Below are 12,979 nucleotides of genomic sequence, written 5' to 3'. Positions count from 1 at the left end.
TCAAAAAGTTTAAACACCCCTTTTCAAATTACAGATTTTTGTGCATGAATATGAGACCAGAATAAATAATTAGGGAGTATTTTTTCCACTATTATGAGCTCGCTTTAATTTGTACCACTGAATGAACAAAATACATTACAACATGTTTGCAGAAATGTGCTCACGCTCTTATAACTGGAAATGTGCCTGTGTTCAAAATTAAACAATCGCATTATGAAATATTAAATCCTTTCATATGTGTCTCTCACTTGTTTTTCTATCAGGCTTTCTTTACAGAAGAATACGCTCAACAGCACCCAGATGACAAGGAGAAATTACTGCGTCTTAAAGATCTCATTGCATGGCAGGTACCTATAAAAAACTCCACTGATAAACAAACATGTTTGAAAAAATCATTATACGCTTACTGTCTTTTGAATTTATGTGATTGGTTTTCTCTTTATGACCTGAAATTATATCTAGAAAGAACCCTCACAGATTATGAAAGTTTTAGCCCAGATTTCAGACTTCCTGCACTCAAATTTATGACAGTTTTAATATCCAACACTCTTAAATCTTTGTATTTATAGATCCCATTACTGGGCGGAGGCATTGCTCTCCATGGGAAAAGAGTCACTGATGACTTGCGCCCCTTTCATGAGCGCATGGAAGAATGTTTCAAACAGCTGAAAAAGAAAGTGGAGAAAGAGTACGGTGTAAGAGAGTTGGTAAGAACATTTTTTTTTACTCAATTTTGACACTTTTCTAGATTGCACTTTCTTGAGCAATTCGTCATCTTGGCTTCCAGTGTGCGCCGCATGTCAATATGGTTGACTAAAACCAATTTTCCTTGCTCACCTGTCTTGCAGATTTATCATCACAGTTTCATTGCAGTCTAAAATGTTGTGAAATGTCCCCTTAAGTGTGTGCGTGTGCATATATATATATATATATATATATATATATATATATATATATATATATATATATATATATATATATATATATATATATATATATATATATATATATATCACGGTTCCTTTTTGTTTGTTTTTTTGTTTTTGTTTTTTTTACTTATCTGTATCACATTTACTCACTTTCCTGTGACTGGCTGAAGACCAATACAAAATGCACACGCGACAATCAGAAGACAACAGCCAGTATAAAAAGTAGTGAATGGATCAATATTATGTAATACTGCCTCACTGTTTCTTTCTGTAGTTGGACTTGGATGACAGAAAGTCCACTCGACCTTGCTCCATGCTGCGATCCGTTCGTCAGTCCATCATCTCCATTTCCTCGCTGCAAGGCTCTGAATGCACAACGCCAACCAAACTCTCTGTTGACAGGTAGTAAATGACAGTGTCATTTTAAAAAAAAAATCCATGCAAGAACCGACTACTCAGGGAGTAGACTGTAAGGGACATCAATTTGCAGTTGTAGAGCTCTCTGAAAATTTCTCCGGTGAAAGCACAAAACCCTCATTTAAAGAGGGAAATCTACACCACTCTCACACCACTACACACTCAGTAAATTAAGCCCCAAATTGTCCTTTTCCTTTTTGCAGGGACTTCCCCCCCGAGACCTTCCTGAGCGGCACGCTGCCACGCTCCAGCGGCAGCCTCAGCACGCAAGACGAAGATGTTGTGACCGTGGGCGACTCGGAGGTGAAACTGAGGAAGAGTAAAAAGAAGAGGAAGAGAAGTAGCATGATCTTCATTACGGAAGAGAGGGAGCAGACAAACACTCTGGAGTGCAAACGGGTGAGCGTTGGTGACCGCTGCTGGAGGTCTGAGCATTTGTGTGGATGTGTCATGATGATATCTCCCACCTCTCACCTCCAGCTGTCCAAGAAGCAGGAGTTCCGTAGTGACACCAACCTGTCAGAGCCCAATAATGGAAATGTATCCCTCAGCAGCATCAATTCCAGGTCCCTGCCTGCCATTACTGGTAAACTACACATCAGTCCATGCTTTTCCCTTTTTTTTTTAGGAAAGTAGTAATGGAGTAACTTGTTTGCGGTCTTTCTGTAGGTTTGTCTCTGGCGGTGGCAGGTGGGACGGAGGAGGTGGAGACCACCCGAGCCAGGAGAGACAGCAAGTCCATGTCCCTGTGCATCGCTTCGGACCGAACAGCAGACAGACGCTCCAAAGGTGTCATTGGCCTCCTCTTCAAGTCCAAGGTAGGCAAAGTTAAGCAGTATGTGCACGCATGAAGAATCACAGTAACAATGAAGGAACCTCATCGGGTTACCGAGGTCTTTGGTGGTGTTCATGTGATTTTTTTTTTTTTTTTTTTAACATTTTTTATCCTCTTATACTATCAGTGTTCCTGGGCGTTCTGGACAATAGTTGGATGTTAAAACAATACAGAAATTTTACAGTAAATATACTTAATCAGTGTTCACTTATTCCTACCGTATATGCAGTTACACTCATGTTTGCCACAGATTGATTGAATTGTGACGTGGATAAAAGAGGTATTTGTTTTCTCAATGCATTTTAAAATTAAAAAATTAACATTTAATGAAGGATCCATAAGTGTATTAAAAAATGTCATTTTAATGACTGCCTTCCTAATGATTGTGCATGTATTCTTCCAGATAGACTGATTATCAGCCAGTCTAATTATCAGCGCCAATGTTTGGCATTTTGACAAATATCAACAATGGCTTTTAAAAAAAGGATCTGGTGGTTCAGACGGTTCATATTCATTTTTAATTTTTTTAAACTGCCCCACCCTCGTGCGTTAATTGTGCTTTTCCGCCAAAGGTTCTCATTAGGGTTGAGGTCACAGTGGGATGGAGGCCACACCATGATTTTCTTTGCAGCATTCATTGCAGCAAATGATGTATACCGTTACCGTACGAGTTGGCACTTTGTCATGCATTGAAAATTATTTAATTAAGCCAAGCGTGATTTTTTTGTTTGTTTGTTTTGTATGTGGTCAGCCAAAAATTCCACATAGTTTTCAGAGGTTGTATTCACATCTTCAGAAAATCGAAAGGGGATGATCAGCTCTCTCTCCATGATTCTGGCCCAACAACCTTCCACCGTTCCATCCATCCACCCATGCTTGAACGGCATTCATCAGTGAACAATCTCATGTGGCACGAAATGTCACAGCATCACCACTGTGGGCATAAAAGAAGAGAATCTCGTGGTGCGAACCCGACCCTCCCCTGACCTCAACCCTGTAGAGAACTTCTGGGGCATGCTCAAGCAAAACATTTATGACGGTGGGAGGCTGTTTACCATCCAAAAAGCAGCTCTAGGAGGATGTTCTGATATGCTTAGCGGAAATTTAAGCAGTGAATCTGAAAAACGGTGTACAAAGTCAAAAAAGTTTCAGAATTTTGAGATTTGATTTCAGCATGCAAATATGCCCAAAAGACAGATATACTAAAATGCTGCTAGCTATTGAAGTACAAAAAAAGTCTACATATATAAATAAATAACCTCTTATAGGGCTATTTAATAAAATAATCATCAATTGTAGAGCCGAGGATACTTGAGTACTGAAAATAAGGAAGAGATGCTACAGCAAGCATTCCTATTGCTCTATATGAACCGCTCTGATGAACCGTCACACTAATGCAAATGAATTGTGTAATATTGCCTCTCAGAACCTTCATACAATATATAAATTGCGGAACCTGTCAATGACACATAAAAGATCGCTTGCATGAAATGACAAATACCAGCTGATCGCAATCAAGTCGATTAGTTTTACCAAAAGTCACAAAAAAGTTCTAGTATTTATCATATTTTTTTCTTTTCACAGAGCTCCAAGGCGGACGACGTGATGACAAGTGATGCAGGCAAAGACAGCGGCAATCATTTCTGACTTCCGTTCAGTAGTTCAACTTCCAACTAATTTCTCTGCCTCTTATGTCCCTGTGCTTTAGTGATGTCACCAGAGTATCTAATGCTAAATTTGAAGGATGACCTTTAATGATGGCCTGTAAATGCTAAATGCCATCTTGGAGCCTCTTCCGTCAGTTTGGCTGGAAACTACTTCACTGCTGTGCTGATTAAAAAAAAAAAAAAAACACACCAAAATGGTACCATTAAAACAGCTTTTAACATTGTTGTGAAAATAATGATTTGACACATGCAGAGAAGGTTGCCATGTCTTTCTAAAGACCTTCAGAGCAAAAAAAAATCTAATTAGGGCTCTGTATTGAACTGTGGTTTTGTGTAATGACTAATTATTATTTTCTCAAACATGGCTTGAAAAGGGCATTTTTCTTGTTTTATGAAATCTGTATCATTTGCCCCAGAGGACTTTTTTTTATCTGACCACTTAATTTTATTTTTTTTTATTAAAGTTTGAGTTATATCTAAAGAGAATCATGTAATATATTTTGATCCAATAGTAGTGATGTTCACTTTTTGTTCGTGTCTCAGTCCCAAACTATGCACCGACTAAATTTTCAAGATATTTCTTTTTATCCAAAACTCAAACTAAATATGATTGTAGCACTTTTTTTCTGATTGAAGAGAAAACAAATGTTTAATTGGTCAGCGACAATAAATATTTATTTAGGAAGCAGCAAGGTTGTTGCAAAGAACTCATACTGGAAATCTGATAGTATAATAACATTTTAATGGACACTTTTTTAATTGATTCAATTATTTTCAAACGTCAAGCGATATCTCCTTTGTTCTCACAGTATTTTTTTAAAAAAGTTATTACGTACTGAGAGAATAAGTTTTGTTTTTTGTTTTTTTTTGCGGGTGGGGGGGCAGGGGGGATGCAGTCTAATATGTGCATTTTCTTCAACTGGTGGAAAAATAATACGGCATCAATTCGAACTAGTGATATTAAAAATGAAGTTGCCAGCTCATTTGCAGACAGTTCTAATTCGATTAAACTAATATCAAAAACTGCAGCGTTGAGGTTAAAAAAAATATATATATTTGCAGCAGTGTCCACTAGAGAGCAGTAAATAACAGACGAAGCGTTTTTTTCTCCTCATCGTTTATGCAAAACCAGTAATTCCATTTTTGGCCTGCAGAGAGCAGTGTTTAAATGTTCTCATAAGCAGTTGGAGGTTGCTCAGGTGTTGCGGTTTCCAGTTCGGCTTCATATATCATGGCTGATAACATGCTTGTAATCCGCCAACCTTCTTATCTGCCGCCCCCTTTTCACTCGTCTCCTGTCACTCCACTTTCCTCCCGCTTCCCCCTCGCAACGCTCTGTCTTTTCACTCCATCCGTTCTCCTCTTGTGTTCCCAGATCATTTGGCCTCTTGCAAGAACTGCCTCTTATCCATCTCCCTTGCTCGCTTACTCTCTCCATCTTTCTGACAGGGTGCACAAACCGCTGATGGCGGAGCAGCAAGTGGAACAGTGCTGCTGTAGGTTTTAACAGAACAGCTTTGGTAATCTTGAATTTGACAACTCATCAAGGCAAGACTACTCTCATAGACACACACACACACACACACTTCTACAGCACTGGTATATATCAAGAAATGTAAAATGGTAGGAAACCGAGAAGCCTTTAACTGTCTTTGTGAGATTGTAAATCTCAGTTCTTGTCCTAAAACCACATTCACAAAGGACAATTGAGCACTCAATTACACCTAACATGCATTTTTGGGGAGAATAAGATTGAGAATGAGAACATTGTATATTACGGTGATATCTACTGTCAAAAGAGGTGGTGTAGCCAAAATTTTTATAAAGTAGGAGTACTGTTACTTCCAGGGCTGTGACTATTGCATCTTTTTAAAATCGATTATCATTTCAATCCATAATTTAGCACCCCCCCCCCTTATTTTTTCTTTAAAAAAAAGGTTCAACGTGAGTTCATTTTTTTTTAATATTCTACTATGGTTGAACGAGACTTGAAGCAGTGCTTGTCAATTATATGTTGCCATTAGTTCCTTCTCCACTAGTGCCTTCTTCTTTGTCTTCTTCTTCTTCTTGATAAGCAGACTGTAAACATTTTGTTTTTAACTGCCACCCTACCAGTTAAAATTTGAACAACGTGTGTCAAGATGGTCTGCATATGTGCACGTGTTTATGTGTGTTTTAAATAGTGCTGTGGTATGCCTTTTATACTTTGCAATAATTAAACATTACTTTGTTTTTGTCACTCTTTTTTTTTTTAATTTGAAATGATCCTAAAGTGTTTTGCTGGGAGTTTTTCTTCCTTCCCGCCATTGCAACATTGCATGTGTCTGCAAGATAGGTCCGTGTAGAAAACGATTGATGGTTCTGGCATAGCTATGAGGCAGATTTTTTTCAGTCAGCCTATTTTTAAAGTTGACTGTTGCAACATGGTCAACTTTTTCTCCAGCCCTTGTAACTTTAGAGTATGATTCAATAAAAGAAAAAAAAAGGGGCAAATACAGATACGCGGCCTTATTTCAAGGTATAGCAGCTGATGCTAGTATCGACCACTTTCCTGGGAGTAGTCATATGATCACAAAATAGCAGTTGTGGACTGTTGGGGCCAGCAAGGCCTTCCCTGCCTGACATTATTATCATACTAAACTATAATAATTATAAGAACTAAATATATTAACTATATATTCAGATGTTTTGTTTTGCCATTCCTACAGAAAAATGTCGGGTTAAGTAGGACTTTCAATTCCCATCTGATCTTTCTTTAAGGGATTTTTTATGGGGGGGGGGGGGGGGGGGTGCTAGTAAATGGGTTCACAAGTAAATTTCCATTTGCTTCTCAAAAGAGGATTCAAACTGTCATTTATAGTGAAGCTCCCTTTGTAAAATGCTCGTTTTGAGCAGGCAAAGATAAGAAGGCGCCAACATCAATCTATCTTTTTGCATGCACTTTGTTTTCAAGTAGTGTTTTCAAGATGCTCCGGAGAATGTTTAGACGAGCTTTTATCAGAGGGAGACGCAGAAGGATGACATTAGGGTGGGTGTGCCATCTTAAATTGATAATTCAAGGGTAATGGCCATATTGTGTGTCGTCTTTGCAATGTGTCAAGCACTCACAAGCTTCCTGGTGTGTTTGGTGTGTCTCAATGTCAGCAAATTAGCAATCAGTTATCTACAAGGCCCAACGCCACTCTGCTTACATGACAGAGAGAAAGACTGCCGAGAAGAGGAAATGGAGAGAGGCCGAAATATGAGGATTTTATCTACGTGTGGTATCCTGTGTGGTCAGACCTCAGATTACATTTTGTGAACAAAGACACCCAAACTACAAATGATATAAAATGAATAACACTCCTTGTTGAAATCCATCCATCCATGCAATCATATTTTGTTTTTAATTACTTTGATAACTTCATTATTTCGAATCATCCATCTATTATTTTTTTACAGCCCTTCTCCTCACTAGGGTCACTGGCTTGCTAGTGTCTATCCCAACTGTCTATGGGCAGTAGGCGTGGTTGCGAGCAGGGCACACAGTGACGAACAACCATACATGCACCCAATCACATCTAAGTACAATTTAGAGTGTCCAATAAACTGATCATGCTTGTTTTAGGAATGTGGGAGGCAGTTGGAGTGCCCAGAGAGCCCACACCGGCACAGGGAGAACATGCAAACTCCACACAGGAAGGCTGGAGCGACGTGGAATTGAACTACGCACTCTGAACTGTGAGGCGGAGGTGCTAACCACTCTTCCGCGCTTGGTGAAATGTCAACTGAAAATGGTATAATTTGCTCAGGGCTCAGGTAACAACAAATCACAGCTCAACTTGCAAATGTCACATGACCAACCTTTGATAACAGGTGTTATAAAAGTCTGACACAAACTTGCATGCTGTTGCTAGTTTTAGACACACCACCACAACATATTTTTTTAAACACATCAATTATTTCATTCAAGATTGCCACACAATGAAGTTCTTATTCTGTTCACTTTTCCGAGCAGACTACGTTCAATAATTGAGCAAATAATAAAGTAGGCAAGAAAACAAATAAACAAAAAGTAATAGAGCCATAAGGGCAGTAATAATGAAACACTAATAAATGAATAGACTTGAATCATGAGCATATTATTAATTATATTGTTGGTATATAAATGAACATTTCGTTCACACCTATGGGCTTTATAACAGGAGTTTTCTTTTCACTTTCAGGTCAAGATTCTTCCTAGACGCAGGGGTGTCAAACTCATTTTTGTCACAGGCCACAATGTAGTTAAAGTTTTCCTCAGAGGGCCGTTAATGACCGTGAAACCCCATAAATGTTTAATCACCTCATCAAATTGCTTCTACACAGCAAAATGATGCCTAACTCATTTTGAAATCAGTGATAATATTTGTTCAAGTTACCCGTAAAAATGAAATTGGTTACAAATTATTCAATATTTATATTTATTACACATGAAAGTATGATATTTGGTTTGACTTTTATCAAGAATTGTGGAAGCTGAAAATAAAATTTGCTGACAGATCTGGCCCAACAAGTTTGGCACGTGAAGATTAAGCACCTCTGACTTTACGTCTATCGAAATTTACAGAAATATTAACTCCAGCAATTCCACTCAATCTGTTAGATTAAATTCATTCTTAAATATCCAGTGAAGTCAATGTTCTCTTAATTAGCGTGAGGTTGTTTACACATATCGTTACTCGCTCATTATTACACCAATGCAGTTAATTATCCATCTTTCCATTTTCAAAATTTGCAGGCTTACTGGTGCCTATCCCAGCAGTCTTCGGGCAGTAGGTGGGGGACACTCTGAACTGCTTGCCAGCCAATCGCAGTGCACACAGAGACAAACAACCACTTCATATAAATGTCAAAATACATAAAAAGTATCAAAACACTAATGTATGATTTATTTATGTTTGTTTTTACAAGTACTTTTAATTTAAAAACTGTATGTTGCAGGAAATCAGATTTGGTATCGCTACTGCCAAGTTGTGGCCAAAAACTAAAAGTGCACACTCCATTCTTTCACATGCGCACTGCCAGCACAATCTTTTTACGGAAGACACCACACAAAGGCTGGAATTTGACAAGAGCTATGTTTGCCGAGCTAATCAAGAAGTCACCTTGTCTTGTTCTTTAATTTAACTAATAAGAATATGTGCCGACAACAAGCTTGGTCACTTTTTAAAGCACCTAGATCATGGTTATTTGTTTCACTCTCTACAGCGTTTGCTACAGTAAAACGTCACTAATAATGAATACATGTTGATGTGTACTTGGTCAACTCAGTGCAAAATCTCTCCTCGACCCATCAACCAAAACGAAACTATGAGACGTGGATATGGTCGGCGTTTATTTATTCTTGCAAGCGTGGTACCAGGGCTTACATCAGCCCTCTTGCAAGTCATGTTCATCTGCTCGGGCGATGCCGCAGCTGAGAGCGCAGAATAAGCAAGGAATGCTTCGAAATGCATCAGTGAAGGGAAGTAACACTTTGGAGGTGTTTAGGGTGAGAAATCAACTGGTTGAAATCTCCAGAAAGTTGGACATCCATCATACGGGCCCTTCAATGCCAACAGCATATGTTATATGTTAAAATAGTAAATCGTCACATCTGTGATCAAAAGATCAGTAATCACCAATGAGATCATGCAGTTTAGTGTCATTCAATAGGCTGTCGTCAATGAGAAAAATAAATCGGTATTTAGCAGGAACTCCTTTTTATCATAACATTAGACTTTACAATCTCATCCATGGTGTTCCTTTCATGCTAAATGTTGCTGTCCACTTCACTCAAGACCAAAAAGTGGCTGAGCTTGAGGTAACGGCTAATGGAACATAACACATTTTAAAGGATCACTTCACTGGGCTGAATGTTGGCACTTATATAATGGGCTTGGATGTCAAAATGATGTCTTCACTAAAATTAGCCCCCAACATGTCGCACATTTCTGCTTACTGCAGGTCCTCAACTAATTGTTAAAAAAAAATTGAGGGCCAAACTGTGCTGAGTAAATAATCAAAATTTGTGTAGTCATCTAAAAAATATACAATGACATATTGGTGAGACGTCCCTAAGGAGTCCCCCTGGGTATTTAAATGTCCGCCCACTGATCAGTCAGTCAGTCAGTCGTCACCAGAGACTTTGTTGCCACGGTAACTACCCTCTTCCCCTCCTGTGGGGATTTGCTTCATGCTGCTTTCCATCCTTGCAGTACAATTGCCCTGCTGCAGTCTACTTTCAAATCCAAAGGGCAAGTGCTCGCAAACTTCTTCATGTGTGTGCGCCGAGGCGCAATGTTTGCGGGTCAGTGTATGTGTTATCGTTTACGCTGGGTGGTCACCGTGTCCCTGCGGTGATGGACTCTGACGCCAATCCGTTGCATCAGCTCAAAACAAGTGTGTTTAGCCATAAGACAGATTTCACACTTACTAATACTTCTTCCCTGCTTTTATCCTATTAATTGATTTTGTTTCAAATGTAGCGTATAGTATATCAACCTCATTTATTTTATAAAGCTGGTATTAGTCTGAACGCTATCCTATTCCGGCCACACATAATGCAAATGGAAGCAACCACAGAATTCCAATCTTGTTTTTTCTCATCATGTTCTATTTGGTATTTTATTCATCCCGATATAGCATGAAGGTGCAGTGGAAAAAGGGAGTGATCAAATTTTGATGAATGTGAGTCACACTGCCGGAGAAAGATAAACATTGTCCGTAGTGCAGCACTACTTCACAGTCACACCTTTCCAAAATGCTCCATGACACCTTAATTCTGAAGGTGATGGTCCCCAAGCTTCCGACACACCTCCCTCTGTCTGCCAGATGGATGTTCAGCTCCATTTGTGGCACGTATTGGTCCTACGGGATTTTAGACCAAGTTAACCACTTGGAACTTTATTAGAATGACCTTGTTACTGTTTAAGGAATCAATTTATGTTTATTCCTGTGTTTCTTAAAAGAAAAAAAAAGTTCTTCAAGCATCTGCGCTGTATTCATGATGTACGTATTTTTCATTTTATTTCTAGCACATACTCTTCTCTGCTTTTGCAAGCTCATGTTAATGGTAACTGGTGTGTGGAAGACTTCATGTAGGACTGGCCGGCCCCACGAGACAGGCCGTACTCTGTATGGGTCTAATTAAACACAGCTTTTTCATTTGCACCCTTGCTTCTTCACTTGCCTTGGTCGTCAGCTCGGCCCATGCTCACTGGGCTGACTAATTACTCTACAGTTTAGAGAGCTGTCTCCATGCCATCCAACCTACAGTAAGTCCAGCAGGAACTACTTTTGTTGAAGTTGTTTGCAATGTTTGAATTCTATAGGCTGCTTATATAGCCAGTGCAAATGATTTGTTTGGAACATCAATAGACATGGGCTCATTTTTAATGCAAAGACAGTGTAATATTTTACCGATCCCTCTTTATATTTACACTAAATTAATCCTGTCATTTTGTTCCCCAAAACTAACAAACATACCTCACAATATACACCACAATTAAGGAACGATATTATTTAAAAAAAAAAAAAAAAAAGGAACTTGGAAACAAAAAGTCTTGTGGGTGAGAATAGAAGTATGTTAAAAGTGTGGTTTAAAATGACTTGTTGAATGACTAGGATGCCATTGCAGAATTGCTCTCACCTTGACAGTAATCTAGTTTATTTTTGAAATGCTGCTCACGTGGGGACATTTCTGACCATTTGAATCTGTTTAGCTCTCAATAATCAACACCTATGCAATTGCAATGAGTCCACATGGCTGATGACAAGCTGCCTGCTCCCATCACCTGGCTCCGATTGCCATCCTTTCTCGACCTTTCTGCTGTGTTGTCACTGCCCTCTTGAAGGTTGATCAACGTACACTCGTGCATGCCTGTTTGGCCCATGCGAGCCAGAACTGTTTACACAAGTTTGATTCACTGTTTAAACCTGCCATACAGATCAAATGGCACATTAAAACCAAGAATCAATTTCTTCACCAGATTCTTCACCAGATATTTTGGTTAGTGCTATCAAAAAACAAGTGTAGCGCGTATATATGAGTGCAAATTTACTCCACTCTGCTGACTGATAAGCATGTTGAATATGGAATGGTTTCTTTTGTGTGTTTGGATCTGGTTTTCATCTTTTAGGCCTTCACTACCATGAGAGTGAATAAGATTCTTCACTGTTACGTTTCCCTTCACACTCTTAGAGAACACCGGACTCTTCTCTTGACTGGTGTGTTCAGTTAGCTTCAGATTAAAGAAACCCTATTTTTCCACACTATTTTACTCATCAAAAAAAAAGAAAGCTTCACAACATTGATAATGTGAAAACATATGTAAAGTTTCATCTTGTCCATAATAAAATGTCTATTAGTAACGTACGCTGCGTGTGCATGCGCGTGTGTGGTATGTGAAATGTCTTATTTATGATGAAAGGACACGTGAAGCAGGACACCAGCCACTTTCGAAGCAATTATATTCGGATTAGATGTCATCCGACGGACGACAAGGTTTGTCGGCCCTTGCGACAGCATCCCGGGAAGAGGGTCAGATTTCTCGTCTAGCACTGTACTTCAATTTCATTGCATCCATAATTACACGAATGTGGCCATGTTAATGCATACAGATGCGATTACTTTGGAAATCATGCTTTAATTTGGAATGCATACATATTTTAAATTACCCTTACAATTGTTGGGTGAAATCAATACTTGAAAAGTGGCTGAATCTATCAACCTAATATAATCAATAAGTAATTAGAGTTGGAAATGCACTGCTTCTGAATGCAAATAATTTCTTGTATCTTGGACATACTTCAAGGAAGAACAAATGCGAGGGGAATAAACTATTAAATGCTGCTTGTTAGGTCACATGCACCCTGGGGATACACAACGGCCAGTCTCTAATCACACATTAGTTTCTGGTCAAAAGAGCAAACCTAAAGTGTGCAGCTTGTTATATACCATTTAAAAGTGGCTGACCATCTGCTAGAAGAACTAAGATTCCTTGTGAAGATTGGTTGATGAGCCGCCGCCTCGTCTGTCTAAAGATTGCCGATCATGTTGGATGTTATCGATAGACAAAGGACAGAAATCGTGACACATCAATGCAAATGAGCTTGTACAGTAACAGACA

General features: G+C 38.9%; 1 protein-coding gene across 1 annotated transcript in view; it reads left to right on the top strand.

Moving 5' to 3' along the window:
- dock2 (dedicator of cytokinesis 2) overlaps positions 1-4,334 on the top strand; it is a 97,654-nt gene extending 93,320 nt beyond the window's left edge. Inside the window, exons 45-51 of the mRNA XM_088430721.1 lie at positions 264-347; positions 570-707; positions 1,204-1,331; positions 1,550-1,745; positions 1,827-1,932; positions 2,016-2,164; positions 3,766-4,334. Coding sequence (XP_088286847.1) covers positions 264-347; positions 570-707; positions 1,204-1,331; positions 1,550-1,745; positions 1,827-1,932; positions 2,016-2,164; positions 3,766-3,828 — 864 coding nt within the window. The 3' untranslated portion in view covers positions 3,829-4,334. The remainder of the gene's footprint in view (positions 1-263; positions 348-569; positions 708-1,203; positions 1,332-1,549; positions 1,746-1,826; positions 1,933-2,015; positions 2,165-3,765) is intronic.
- Positions 4,335-12,979: the final 8,645 nt, after the last annotated feature.

Source organism: Hippichthys cyanospilos, chromosome 13 (assembly GCF_059441005.1).
Source record: "Hippichthys cyanospilos isolate Australia breed blue-spotted pipefish chromosome 13, RoL_Hcya_1.0, whole genome shotgun sequence".
In the NCBI taxonomy this organism is placed as follows: domain Eukaryota; kingdom Metazoa; phylum Chordata; class Actinopteri; order Syngnathiformes; family Syngnathidae; genus Hippichthys; species Hippichthys cyanospilos.
Note: the sequence above shows the minus strand (reverse complement) of the source record. Positions and strands in the feature narration are given on the sequence as shown.